Source organism: Macrobrachium nipponense, chromosome 17 (assembly GCF_015104395.2).
Source record: "Macrobrachium nipponense isolate FS-2020 chromosome 17, ASM1510439v2, whole genome shotgun sequence".
Lineage (NCBI taxonomy): Eukaryota > Metazoa > Arthropoda > Malacostraca > Decapoda > Palaemonidae > Macrobrachium > Macrobrachium nipponense.
The window spans coordinates 30,911,329-30,926,328 of NC_087210.1; the positions used below are offsets into that span (position 1 = coordinate 30,911,329).

The 15,000-nt window shown below is 34.9% G+C and overlaps 2 protein-coding genes across 3 annotated transcripts in view; one reads left to right on the forward strand and one right to left on the reverse strand.

Moving 5' to 3' along the window:
* LOC135196165 (uncharacterized) overlaps positions 1–8,680 on the forward strand; it is a 103,894-nt gene extending 95,214 nt beyond the window's left edge. The window contains exon 4 of the mRNA XM_064222741.1: positions 8,535–8,680. Within this exon, the coding sequence (XP_064078811.1) occupies positions 8,535–8,615 (81 nt within the window). The 3' untranslated portion in view covers positions 8,616–8,680. The remainder of the gene's footprint in view (positions 1–8,534) is intronic.
* Positions 8,678–15,000, reverse strand: part of LOC135196163 (DISP complex protein LRCH3-like) — a 333,559-nt gene continuing 327,236 nt past the window's right edge. For both annotated transcript variants that reach the window (XM_064222740.1, XM_064222738.1), the window contains one exon: positions 8,678–11,359. In XM_064222740.1, the coding sequence (XP_064078810.1) occupies positions 11,225–11,359 (135 nt within the window). In that variant the 3' untranslated portion in view covers positions 8,678–11,224. The remainder of the gene's footprint in view (positions 11,360–15,000) is intronic.

Sequence of the window (15,000 nt, forward strand, 5' to 3'; positions counted from 1 at the left end):
TGACAAGCAGCAAGCTTACAAATCCCGTCATGGAACGGAAACCCGTTCTTATTCTTAAACACGTAACCAAGGAGTATAATGTTCGTATAAGACCTGTATTTGCTTGTTTCATGGTTATGTCTAAGGCTCTTAATAGAGTATCTCTAAATATTTGAAGTACTAATATCAAAAAGAAATGTTATTTGCTATGTTCTTAAAATGCTAGGTGAGTGGTATAAAATCAACAAAAGATCGTCAAATGGGGCCATGTATTTTCGAGTGAATCTCCCATCTCATGCAGTGAGGCAGGGAAGTTTATTTTCACCTTATCTGTTCACTATATATATATATGGATGGCCTCTCACAGTCTGAGTCAAATTGAAGTGGTATGTTATTTAAACATGATCTTAGACCATTTGTTGTATGCCAATATTGTTTTATTTGCTCCTTCGGTCCCCTCAACTTGGGACCACCTTGACGTGATGAGGGGGTTCTCGAACCTCTGGAATTTTTTTTTCCTAGTTTTGAACCCAAGAGTCCATTATAACATTAAATATTTTTGGATTAATATTTGTGGATTTTTCCACTTTTGTCTAAATTTTCCAAACCTAATACGTGTAAATAAGAAAGCATATGGCTTGACTTGAAGTTAAATCTAAAGCTAAATAGTGAGAACTGTGGTAGATCCATCATCTACCAGACAATGGTCAGACCTGTTTTTTCGGGCAGAACTATTCTGTGGAGCTGGACCACGGATTCCAGGGGGTCCTGGTTCTAGGAATAGAACTCTCGGCATTCTGTCCAGTTTGCCTATAATGTGATGAGGATGGGGATAATTGTAATATCTTAATACTCTTAGTCTTAGCAAGCAGGTTTTGCTTACATTGGGGCCATAACAATCATGTTATGCCATCCCCCTTTTGGGGTAGGGTAGGTATACAGACATTTGGTAGTCGTTTCTCACTTATGCCATTGGTGAAAGAACTTAACTTCTTGAAAAGCCAATGGTATCTTTTCCAAGATTTTTTTTTCTTTCTGTAATATTTTTATGATGAGTGAGCTTCAAGGTTTGAGTACCCCTGGGCCTCATGATGGAAAAATTCCGGCACAGTTGATGAATATTGGCACATCACTCCTGAAGCTCCTTGGTACAACTTCAAACAACAAAAATGATACAAGGGAACACCCTGTCCAGGAAAAATATCTTGAGTTTTTATAGGGGCTACGGAATTCAGAGCCATAGCATAGGTCTTTGTCTGACCAATGAATTTTTATGCATAACTAATGCTTATATGTTCAGCGTTAGCTTTACATACAGCTCCCTCTTCATATTTATATTGGCTGCACTTTTTATTGGATGGGGTAAGATCCTGTTTCACAATTAATACATCCAGAATCTGGATGGATTGCCAAATTGAAAACAGTTATAGCACTGCAGAGGTTTTGATACTAATGGTTTAACTTTGACCCTTTCATTTCCAAAATTGATGTAAGATGGTACATCAGAGTCCTCAAACGTTAAAATGACCATATTTGCCTTTGGAATTTTTCTTACCTTCCATGCAGAAGTTGGACTAATTTCTAATATTTCTCTTTCTGTCAATTCACAAAGGTCTCTTATTGAATACTACTCCTTTTCCTTAACTGAATTCATGTGTGGTCTAATTTCTTTTATTGTATCATCTTTCTCGAACTACTTCATTGTCAGCATATATGACTGGGTCTTTAATTTGGCATGAATGAGGACACTGCCTTTACCAAACTTTGAGATGTTACCCATATCAATACTACCAACCAACCACATTGGGGGTTTGGGTGTTCTTTCAAAAGTGGCAATGTCATCCAAATTTGTGTGAGCCACTTGTATTCATTGTGATGGTCTGTATATGTACATCCATATTTTTAGGGGTCTTGTCAGACAGTGCTCCTTTGACAGTCTTTTTACAAATTTTTATATTATTGATATTGCTGCTGGCTTTGAGTGCAGCTTCATGCTTTTCAAAAGTTAACCATGCTTCCCATTTTCTTTCATTTTCAACAAAGTTCATCCTTGACTCGTTTATTTTACTTGAAACTACCAAACGAAAGAGAGAGAGTTTCGTAGTCACACTCTAAGGGAAATGTGCTTTACATGCAACGCCCTCAAATTATCCACTGTGTTCCCACAATGGTGATTTTTCAACTTGTGATGACTTCCCTGACACCACTGGAGCTTTCCATATCCACGGTCAAGTTCATGTCATAGGCCGTCATCTGTGCCAAATCATCATCAAAGGGCCCAGGGGTACTAGAATTGTTAAGGTTACTAGTCATAAAAGCATAGGATAAAGAAAAACAGAAAAATTAAACCTGGAAATATTAAAAAGATATCATCAGCCTTTCATGACGGTTATTCTTCCACCAGTGGCACAAGTGAGAACCGACTCCCAAATGTCTGCATCACTACCCTACCCCACGAGGGATGGCACAACATGATTAGAGTGGCTAAGTGTAAGCCAAACCCGCTTGATAGGACTGAGAGTATTACATGAATACAATTGTCCCCACCCTAACCATGTTATGGCCAAACCGGAAAGAATGCCAAGAGTCTTATTCCCAGAACCAGACCTCTCTGCAATCCGTGGTTCAGCCATGAAGAATAGTTCTGCCCTTGAGATATCAGTCTGACATCTCTCAAGTCCGAACATTATCGGGTAGTTGATGGTCCTACCACAATTCCCACTATTTAGGTTCAGATATAAACCCAATCCCAGCTATATCTTTTCTTATTTGTCTGGTCCCGTAAATTTCAACAAAAGTGGAAAATTCTACAAAAATTATTCCAAATATACAATGATGCATGGGACTCTTGGGATTCAAACCCAGGAACAAATTCTTGGGTTCAAGAGCTCCCTCCCCCAAATCAAGGGGGCAAGCCTGGTCAATGACCAACATCCACCTCTTATACGCATGAGTTGCCAGATGCCACAGATTCCTTGCTTTACAATCTTTGATTGTTTTTAACTGGTTTCCAGCTGTCACTAGAAGATTATCCTATTGTTAAGACCTCAGGTTTATGAGCTATGAAAAATACAAATTGATTAAAATTTGTCATGTTTCATAATCTGCATCTCATTCATATAATTTTTCACCTCTTTCATAATCATTTCTCATACTTATTTTCATTTTCATCCTTTTAGAGATTGAAGGTTTTTTATGTATGGTTGTGTGTATGTTTGTCTATGGCCCTTTGTATCCGAAGCAAAGCGTTAGTTTTTTTAATTGAATAACACCAGTTGGGTATAAAGTAGGACTTATCCCAGTTAACCAGGAAACCTTTAAACTATAGTATTGCATACTAGTTGCAGGTTACTTAAGTAGGTGGTTTTGTAAGTAGGCCACCAGTTGTTCAACTTTGACAGGTTGAGGTTCATGCTGTATTAGGAGGAGGCTTTGGGTATGCTGAAGACATATGCTTGATTATGAATGAACATGTCTTTATGGTTTCCTATAGGAGAGCCCTCTATACGTTTCTTTCCAGCAGTAGGGCCCGGACCATTGCCATGCCAGCCTATTGGAGATGATGCTGTGACCCCAAGGGATTTATTACTGTAGAAGAGAACCCTTAATCTAGCAAATCCTGTTGAGCTTCACCTCTTTCTGTGCCGGTACTGGGCATTCTAGGAGTTGTTTTTCCTTTTTCTTGAAAGGGTGGTGTTGCTCCCTTTTCTGATGCAGGGGAATATCCTGGGGATGACTGTAAGTTTATGTTTCCAGGTTATACATACTGACGCTTCTTGGAATTAGGGGGAGTCATAGGTAGAACTAGAAATTTAGCTTCTCAGGCTCCATCTTAGCCAGAGAAGTAGGCACCTTGTAATTCTGTTGACAGGCTTGCCTATTGAGATCTGTTACAAGTCATCAAAGATATCATAGCAGAAGGAGGAGGATATAACAGCAAGGGGATGTTGAGGAGCAACATTTTGGTGCTCATCCATGCATCTTTTTGTGCTCTGGGGTGCTACTCTGTGAAATTGTAGAGTGCCCCCCATAGAGTCCAAGAAGATTCTGGGAACGTCTTTGTGGTCAATTTCAGAATAGATGATGAGGATTAAGCAGAAAGGAAGTGGAGCAAGAATTTAAAAATGCCTTTCTCTTGAGATTTTGCCCATAGGGACACCAAACTCCTTGAATGGGAGATTTTTGCTTCAAAATGAAGGACAGGTGTTGTCTTTTCTTTTGTGAAGTTATCTGATACTGTGAAAGCAGAATATTTCTCCTATTTTCCCACACTTCCTAGTATCAGTTCTGAAATTATACCTTCGCATGATGAATTGTTATAGAAGTGAATGGGAAGAAGGCTTGTGCCACCCATTAAACTGAAAAAAAAGTTCTTCTTAATCCACCTGTTATTGTTTTCCTTTTGTTGGTGTTTGTATACTGTCGAAAGGATTATACATCAAGATGTTAGGTCGGAGGTTCTCAGTACTGATATTTGGGGTGTTATGGTCTGAACTGGTCATTGTATTAGAACCAGCCAGAACTGTGGAAGCAGGAATAATGTTCCTTAGTGAGTCTTCTGACTAATGGGAAAGGGATCTTGGTAACACTCAACTTTTTTGGTTTTTGGCTTTTTGTAGCTAGCTCCCTGGACACAAATTGCTGGGCTTTTTGTGACACTTTGGAGAACATTAAAAGGTCTTAAGGTGCGTCCACACAGTCAATTAATGTCCGATGGACAATCGTGGTTACCATATCATAGGTGAAGTAGGATGACGTCATAAGCGTTGAAATGATGTTAGTAGATCTAGCAACAAATAGTGGTACCAGATGAGGTTGTACACCACTGTGTTTACTCTGCTCACAAGGCAAAGACTAGCAGACAATTGTTAATTGGTAACAATGTTTGTCCATCAAACATTGTTCGACCGTGTGGACACACCTTTGGAGATAACATCTAATGCAAATGTCCAGAGCTGTTTTGAACTCCTGTCAGGAATTCTCAACTGTCTGATATAGTGGCACTAAGTATCAAGGGCTTCCTTGTTACCGTGTAATATCTCTTCAGATGAAATCTGCTTTTCAGGAACCACGTATAGATGCATTTGGCCAGACCAGTCACATTGTCACTGCCTAGCAGAGGATTGGAAGCCTCAGATGACAGACCTTAATCCCTGGACAGAGCAGAAACTTCAGGCAGAGGAGGGTAAACCCTGTTTGAAGGATCCTTCTCCACTGAAATGAAAGGCATTGCCTCTGGGTTCATGAACGTTACTGGTGCCATCTATCCCAGTGAACCAAGGGAGGAGTCACACAGGGACATCTTGGATTTCAGCGTCTTGGCATACTGGCCAGGATGTGAATTCTAGTCAGAAAGAGAGGGGAATACTCTCTCCCAGAGCTTTGCCAGGAAGATGTAATCTCCTCCCCTCATGCTCCCACTGAAATCTTGGACCCAAAGTAGTCTAAATCAAGCTTTTGCATCATGGTTCAGTGCTAGAAATACTTTGCTCATTTTGTTCATGTCCAACAACTACCCAAACTCAATTTTATGGTTTAAAAGGTGTTTCAATTTTATGCCTGTAAGGGGTGTCTTTAGAGGGTGGAAAGTGCTCGTTCCACTAGTAAAGATCAAATTTTGTCGTTTGCAGTGGAGCAACCAACATAAACTGTTGTGTGACTATCCAGCAGAGTAATATATTATATTAAAAGAACAGCGATCTGGACTCATTTTACTTCCATTTATGATAAGAAAATACATCAGATACTACAGATAAGTAGGGATTGTCGTGATAAAGCTCTTCATAATTTGTATAAAATATATATAAAAAACTTGTGACTTTAAAACCAAGCTATGAAGTCACAAGCCAAGGCTGTCACTTCCTCACCAGGAAGGAATGTTAGACTGTATCATTGTTCCATTATACTACACTAAAATGATGTACAAATTATGAAAAACTATTGTCCAAGGATTTTAAATAAAATTCTTTATTACTGTGATTTGAAAAGGGAAGTCAATGCTGAAGGGGAGCACATAACCAATGATGTAGCCTTATCCAGAATCCTCTCCCCTTGACAATTATGCCTAATTACAGAGCAATTGAGGAACTTAAAATTTTTCAGGCATCAGACAATGCACTTGATGATCCCAGCAGGTAGCTGCAACATGTCAGCAATAAGGCACTAAGATTAAGTTGAAAGACGCGCAGCCTACAAAATATTTTTTTTTTCTTCTCCATGACCGCCATGAAAGTAAAGGTGAACATGGCTGACTCACATACTTTTGCCACATCTATGTCATAAGAATGAATGGAAAGGCCTGAGGCAAATGCTGTAGGCAGGCAAAAGAGCCGTCCTACCTCGAGTCCATTTATACTCTATCATTGTGTCAACAGGCACTACTCTGGCCAAGACACACTACGAGAGTTCTTTGATATTGTTTGGCCTGTCTTTGGAGTCTGCTAGGACCAAGGTAACTCAAGAATAAATAATGGCTACACTGTCAAACAAAAAATTCACCAAAGTTTCTTCGGCACAATCGAGTTTTCTGTCTAGTGGTGGCCTCAGCCACGGCCCTTGACACTCGGCCTTAGTCCGGCATTAGCCTTGTGGTTGGTACCAGAAGTATGATTATGGCTAACTTTAACCTTAACCCCTTTGCCATTGGCCTGCTTCATTGCTGCAAATGCTTGCATGAGATCCCATGTTGACCACGAGTATCAATCATTACTTGCTCCCACTAAATTTTGTTATTCATATTTTTCCTTTTTATTCTTATGTGAAAACATTGTGTATACATATACTAACGATATTTTTTACCCCATTGTCAAAAATAAAAATAAAAATATAGCAAGGATATTGGAAAAAATTGGAATATTTAGTAGAAAAAGTAATAGCAGAAGTAGGAACAGTTATAAAGCAGTAGAAATAGTAGTAGAGTAGTAGAAATAAAGTAGCAGAAAAAGTAGTAAAGTATTAGTAAAATAGTAGTAGTGGTAATAGCAGTACTACTAGTTTTCTTACTGAAACAGTTATTCCTAGGTTTCATACAGAAACAGGTATATATTAATGAATGTTTACGGCACTGGTAATAATAGTAATAATAATAATGATAATAATAATAACAATACAACAGTAATACGTAATAGTAATAATAATGAAAGCAACAGCATCTCGTGACCAATAAGTATATACATTTGGGGCAGTTTATTCACCCCCATCATCATCAGCAAGCTATAAAAAACATACATCTCATCACGAGTAACAGGCCTCCATATTAGTCCTTTCACCTTACTCTTTCCTGTTGAATGAAAGTACTACTCTGCCCGAGCATTCATCCATTCACACAATTTGTCAATTACATCACCACAAAAAAGGAAAAAAAACAAAATGCATCACGTAAGCAGGTGAAATCTGGTGTGTAAGCAGGAATCCCATTGTCACCCTCCGTGAATCAGGGGGGACTGGGTCTGGGCGCAAGTCACAAGGTGGATCAGTTATGAACTGCCAACCTTCATCGACAAGAGGTTCAATGTCTTCCAAACACTCGTTGTCACTGTCAACCTCTAAGACATTATCACTATACTCATCATCTGATAGATTTGGCAGGTACTCAGACCCTGACTCTGACACACTATCATCTGACATGATACTAAAAAAAAAAAAAACACACACACAAAATAACTGCAATCAGAAGGGAAAAAGGTTTAGAATTCAGATCTACATGGTTTACGGACAAAATCGTGATCATCCTTCTCAGATAATAGCCTGAGGCGCACTGGCATGTGTTGGCCAGTACCCCTCCCAATATCCCATATGAAAATGACGTTACGAGCGGTACGACGTCCATCAGACATTCATTGGTTAGAATGAATTGTGGGTGGAGCTTCAGCACCTCTCTTGTACACAATACTGTGTCTGGAAACCATCCAAGCTGAAGAAAACGCTTTGCTTTTCAAGGAGGGATGAAAGATGTACAAGTGTACGTCACGGTCTTTTATTACTGGACTGTAAAAGATGTACATGTGTATGTCCCAGTGCTGAAGGGGTTAAACTAAAAATTTCTGAGGCTAGAGGGCTGCAATTTAGTGTGTTTAATGACTGAAGGGTGGGTGATCAGCATACCAATTTGCAGCCCTCTAGCCTCAGTAGTGTTAAAGATCTGAGGGCAGGCAGACAGACAGAGAGCCAGCACAGTGAAAACTGGAACAATCAGATGGAGTCAAAATGAATTAGTCTCGGATGAGGTTTGAATTTTTATTAGGTTTATGTTTGCCATGTGGTTCTAGTATTTTATGAGGTAGTATTGTCTTTAATTTGTTTAAAGTAACTGGAGTACCTAGTTATTTGTTTTCCAAGGTATTTTTCCATCCTGCTACATTTCAAGGACAGACAGACCCTTCTCAACACACACTAATGAACTGCATAGGGCCCATACTTGGAAATGCAGTGAACAGATGTGGAATTCAAGTGGCAACTGCACCTCTTAAAGGAAAATTTTGCATTAGAATGTAAATGATTATTATTTTTTAGTTTTTGCAAAATTTTTCATTATCTTTCATTTTCTTTTCATACAGGTATACATTGAAAAATTTGAGAGAGACAAGGAGCGTTACTCTGAAGAAAGGAAGATGTATGAAAATCGGAAAATGGATTGATTATTTATTCCCTATTGTATGAGGATACTAAATTGTAAATTTAGATGATAAAGAATTGAGTCTTAGTTCTTAATTTTTTTATTTCCTATATACACTCATCTACAAATACAGCATCGTCTACACATTTTACATAAAATGGAAGTTGAGCTGATGACAGTAGAAAATTATTCAAATATCACCATATTTTAGAGCATTCTAACGAGATAGAATGAAAAGCTTGTAAAATGAAAAATTGAAAAATTTATTTTCATTAAGTACCAGTGACAAGTTGGAAAAATATATTGCACTTAACCAGTACAAATACTGAATCATGCAAGACTTGACTTTAATCAGATTTATAGACCAAAATACTGTACAGCATATCTTTTAAGAGTGTAAAATAGTTCTTAAGATTTTTAGCAGAAATGTGACCTTCAATGGTAGAAAGTAATACATTATTTCCAAAAATATGAATAGTTCAATGCAAATACTGTACTATGTTTAATGGAAAAGAGGAGTAACTTTTATTGCATTCATATAAAAATCTTTATCAATAGTAAGTTTCACCTAAGGGCTATGTACCATGACTGTCAAATAAATGTTCATAATTTCTTCAATATAATGCCAGTTACAGTAATCTCAATGTAAAATCAGTTGCTACATAAGGATTTGAAAAGACACCATTTTCAACTCTTGATATTGGAGCACCAATAGGTAAGGCAAGACACTTTAATATAAAAAAAAAAAAAAACAAGGGGTAACCTAGTCCATCTGAAAACAGAATTCCCTTACATTTACTAATAAGGTATAGTTTGATAAGCAGAAATTTTATTGATTATATGAATAAAGTTAAGAATTGAATTAAAAGGGGCTCCATTATCAAAACCCAGTGTCATCTTTTAAGAAATAATGCCAACTAACCTATTACCATTACATACTAAATAACTGATATAAAGATGACTGTGAGCCTTGCTTCTAAAGCCATTACTGAATTTGTCAGTGTAACTGAAGGTAATAATCCAATTTACATTGCGTAAGACATACTGAAGATCAACCTTACTGTAATAAGTTCTAAAACAAAATATGCAAGTTAATAATTTGGATACCCCCTCACCAAGACTAGATGGACCAGTAAGGCAGATCTCATTAATCCCCTCATTTATACAAGAAAGGCTCCAAATATAAAAAATTAATTATATAAGCTTAAAATAAAATTACAAACTGGCTTTTGTTAAATATTTGAACTGGATCAAGTAGAATAGTCAAACAGATTAACAGAAAAGTATAAAAGCTTATAAATGAATAACTTGAGAGTGAGCCTACCCAAACTCCTTTTGGTCACTGTAACATAGCTTTGGAGGTTACAAGGAGTAACGGCTGTGTATAGACACACCACTTTAGCACCACACACACACTCACTTTTGTATGAAAGAAATCAGTTAGTTAATACAAATAAAACTGTCACTATAAACAATCAATACCTCTTTTACATTTAATTGGAAATTTAACCAAAATGTTAAACAAGAAAAGATTCCCACAATGTTTGCTAAACTACATTTACCTAATCCAAGGTCATGTATTTATGAGTTTTCTTTACACCTAAACCAAAAAGGTGGTAAAATGGCAAACCATCTATATTTGCAAAAATCTAAAATATGCAAAAATCTAAAATATGAACTATTTTTTTTCTAAAATTCACTTGCATATGATGATATGGAAAAACTGGACAAATAAGATATCTTTAAACCTGGCTTGAGGGTCACTGACTAAAGAAATGAAATATGAAATTAACAATGCCAAACTGTTAACTGTATATTTACATGTAGATATATAAGCACCATGTAAAAAATGCACATAAAAGTTACTCCTGGTACATCATTTGAACAGTTTACAACAATTTAGCATTACTTGTTGTTCATAAGAAGGAAGAAATTTAATCATAAATAGCACTATTTACCTGATTATTCAAACTGTATTTTAACGTAAACAATTTAAAAAACAAACAACCCAATAATACCTAAAGGAGAAGATAGTGTTCCAAGCACGATGCTGAGAGAGCAGTAAAAATAAAAATATATATATATATTTATGAATATATAACATGACTAAAAGGAACACTTACAAGACATAGTGGTAATCTATAAAATATAAAATCAGTACATATAGGAATGATTGAAAACCTTGTCTGAGCAAGTAAGTCATGAGTATGAGAAAAATAAAGTTGATAAAAAAAAATATACACGACAAATAGTTTACACTATATTACAACAGCACACTGACTGGCTGATAACAAATTGCCTTTGGCTTGACAGGAGTAGGCAAGGGAAGCACATCCATTTGTCATAAGTGAAAGTCTTGTAAACCTCAAATTAAGCATTCCACATATGACAAATATAAAGGGTTTCCTGCAATACTGAGACACCTACACAGATAGCTAGACAAGCAAATATCATAAAATTAGGTGACTCTAGTTCATTGTCAGGTGGGTACAAAATCAATTTCTGTGGTTCTGTATAAAGCTTGTATATATTGCTATAAAAATTAATTTATTGATGAATGCCACAGAAACTGTTAAATGGAAGTGTGATAATACTTGGGATATTTTGGAAACATCACAGCTCAATGGTTAGTCAGACCGGAGTTTGGTTCCGTGGCGAGACTGGTGTATTTCGACCTTGATAAAACTGAAGTAACCTTTCGACAGTTATTGCAACACGTACAGTTCCTCTCTCTTCCAGTACATCATGAGCAGAACACTGGTATTCCTGAAAATACATGAAGGCTTTAAACATAGGCCCAAAAAATTTTAATCCTAAGTTAATGCTGATGAAGTTGATAGGAATGTTACAATACCATCTTATTGTGAATACCATACTATAAACAAAATCACTTGAAAATCATAATACGATAATTTTGAAACATTAAAGAATATAGGTGTCAGGCTCTAAGCACATCTCATCTAGACATAAGGGATCTAAAAAATTCATTAACAAAAGGATAGTTTTATTTCTGGAATAGGGAATATGAATACAACTTGGATGCTACATCACTCAGCAGGAAAAATATAATGCTTACTTTCCAAGTTTTATTAATTATCAAAAAACTTTAAACCAATACAGAATATGTATGTTTACTTAAAAAAATTATTCTACTGCCAAGATGAAACACAGCACATGATGCTGGGGCATATGCCTTGCTGTTTATGCAGTTTCATTATAGCACATAATTTCTCAATGGATTTTCAAGTAGTTGTTAAGTTTAACATAATATTTATTTTCACTCATCTTTATTGTTTTCCTTTGCACTAGTTGTTTTACACTTATAAAAACTGACAAGGAATGGTTAGTTATAAGAGAGAGCAAAACTGACGAGTTTATGGATGGTAAACTGTAATCTCAAAATTTTTATGTAATGTAAATGCATTTGCAGTAATGTCTGTGAACCCTTTTTGAACCTTTTCCTATACTGTTAGGTGGGATGAAAAAATAATGGATACTGTAGAAATCATCATATGTATGTACGTTTGCGGCTGTTTCAAGCTATATACTACATGAGTCAGCATTGTTATTTGTATGCTACAAAGAAACTAAAATATTTTAGTATGTTAGGCATAGTAATTTAGGAAGAAGACGAAAAGAGTATTAATTCACTTGAAGCCAATAGTGTCCATAGTAGCTTTACCTAGTATATCTCATTTCTCTTTAATAAAAGTTAAATAAGTTATACATCTGTTATTTATGGACATATATCAGTTTAGTATATAGTATAAACATGCAAATTTATTAAACAGAGTTAAATATTTACTGTTTACATTTTCCAGAGTAAAGTAGCTGTAAAAATAAAAACAATTATACTTACACTTTTCCTAATGAGATTTCTCATTTTATTTTCCAAATGCTTTATATGAGGATAAGCACATGTTTTATAAATAAATTTTATTGTAATAATGACAGTTCAGTTACAATTTCCAAATATATTATTACATTTTTCAGTGATTCAACTTTTAGAAAACCTATTACGTATCTAATATAAGTTTCATCTGAATATTACAGTAGTTTGTGTGTTACGAACATTACAATTAAGAAAATATCATAAGGACCAAATAAATAAAATACTTGTATTTGTTACATTGCTATCAATAATTCATATTCTTCCTAATGGTTACTTAAGCATTTCATTTCAAATTTTATTGATTTAAATCTCACACTAAACTCATCCGTTAATATCACATCACTACTTTACTTGTAGTTCCTTAATTCCAATAAAAAAATTCAAGTAAATATGGAAGGCAATGCTGTAGTTATGCAGTATGATAGAGAAGTTATTAATACTGTATGTACTGAAAAAAAAAAACATTCTAGTAATAATCAGAAGGTGTAGTTTAGTAGCGATTTTGTGCAATAAAATTTTAGGCACAGGTAAAAGAAATTTCTTGAGATGAAGAAATATAAGATACACCAAATGCTCCCTTAAAAACAAAGATTTCCAAAAATGTGCTGTGCAATCTACAAAGGATAAGCCACAATTTAGCAATAGATGAACAGAAATACCTGTAGTTTATGCTATTCCCTAAAACTCAATCTTTTCTAAATTGTTATGACCTGAAGTACATGTACAATTGAATATGTACTAAACACTAGCCTTAAACAATCCTCTTGTAGGGGTAGTGTATAGTGTTCAATAGACATTGTCTCCATGTACTAATGTACGACTACAACTAATTGAGCTGGCACTGACTAGTTTCTAGTTATAAATGCAAACTGCAATCAAGGGAAAGCAAAAGGCAAACTGGCCCACAAACACTCAAAATATACTGTATAGAATATAAGCTGCACTTAAATGCTGCAAAAAGTAAAATATCAAAGGTCATACAGGTGAATTACAAGTGTCAAGAAATTTTTTTTTTTTTTTTTTTTTGTGTGTTTTTATGTTTAAGATAATTTTAAGTACACTTTAAAATGTTATGCCCTCACAAGAATGATGAAGGAGCACAAACATTATATGAGCTTGAGAAAAGTAAAACAGTATAAGGTGCCTGATATGCAAACATAATCTAACTGCTAAATATTTGGTTTATAATATAAGGATATAGCAGGGAGTTCCTTAAACACAGCACCTTTATGGATTTCCTCTATAATACCAAGACTAGATTTTTTCCTCTCGGACAGAAAAACTGTAGAAGTGCAACTAAATGCTCATCATTGTGATATCACAGGGAAATCAGTTTATCACTCATATGTATATTAATTATTTTATGCAGCAGACATTTGCTGAGAAATTCCTGTTTCTATACTTCATACAAAAACACACAATAACTATCATGGCACAATGGCTGCTACCTAGCATTCTGAAATAATTTTGTTCAGTAATCCTAATAAAATCATATAAATATCACAAAATAAATTAGATATAATTACCATTTCCATACCTAATTCAATAGATGCCTGCAATAATAATCAATTATACACAACATCAAAAATAAATTTAATATTAATATGAAATATAAACTTTTACATGTATACAACTCATGTGTGGCATAAAACGTACAACTGACTTATTAAGTAGACATTACTATTGTATAGTGAGAGAATTTAGTTATGCTTTGAAGTTTCAGATCCCTTTATGTGACTTAGATTTAATCATACCAAAGCCTCTTGTGGTTTACATTTAAATTTTATAGAAAAGTAACTAATCCTCATTGTTCACATTAAAAATAACAAAAAAGGAAAAATTTGACCTTGTGAATATTCCACCCAAGAATTTACAGATACAACTTCCATTATATATCCTTGTCATCCTCTTCTACTATTAACCATCAAGAAAATAAGAATTTTCTTTGGAATTGACATCATGCCATAAACAAAACTTTTAAAAACTTTAATCAGCCAATTCTGTGATATGACTAGATATCCATACACAATTTATCTATGACTTTCATTTCACTTATTTGCAGCTTTTCTCACAGCTGATATTTAAAATATCAACCAAATTAAATGCTCCCATACACTTTCCTATTTGTAAATCTCAGAATAAAAACTGCTTGCCTTGGTTAGCATAGCATTTAGATTTTTTTTTTTTGTAATTGTTCATTCAAATGTATATTAAAAATACTTTAATTTAATTACTAATAATTTATCCACTGTAAAAAAAACTTTTAATCAGAAAGCTCAGAAATCAAGATTAGGCAAGGTTAATATACTGTTCTACAGAATAAATACAGCATAAAAATTATTAAATTTATATGCTGCACCACAAAAGTAATCAAGATACTGCAGTTTACATTTCAGTTTATATGAAATGACGGTTAAGTATATAGTATATGGAGCCTTTTCATTAGCTCTTACTTATTAAAATCATACTGAAAACTGGCACAATAAATACTACAACATTAATAATTATGAATATA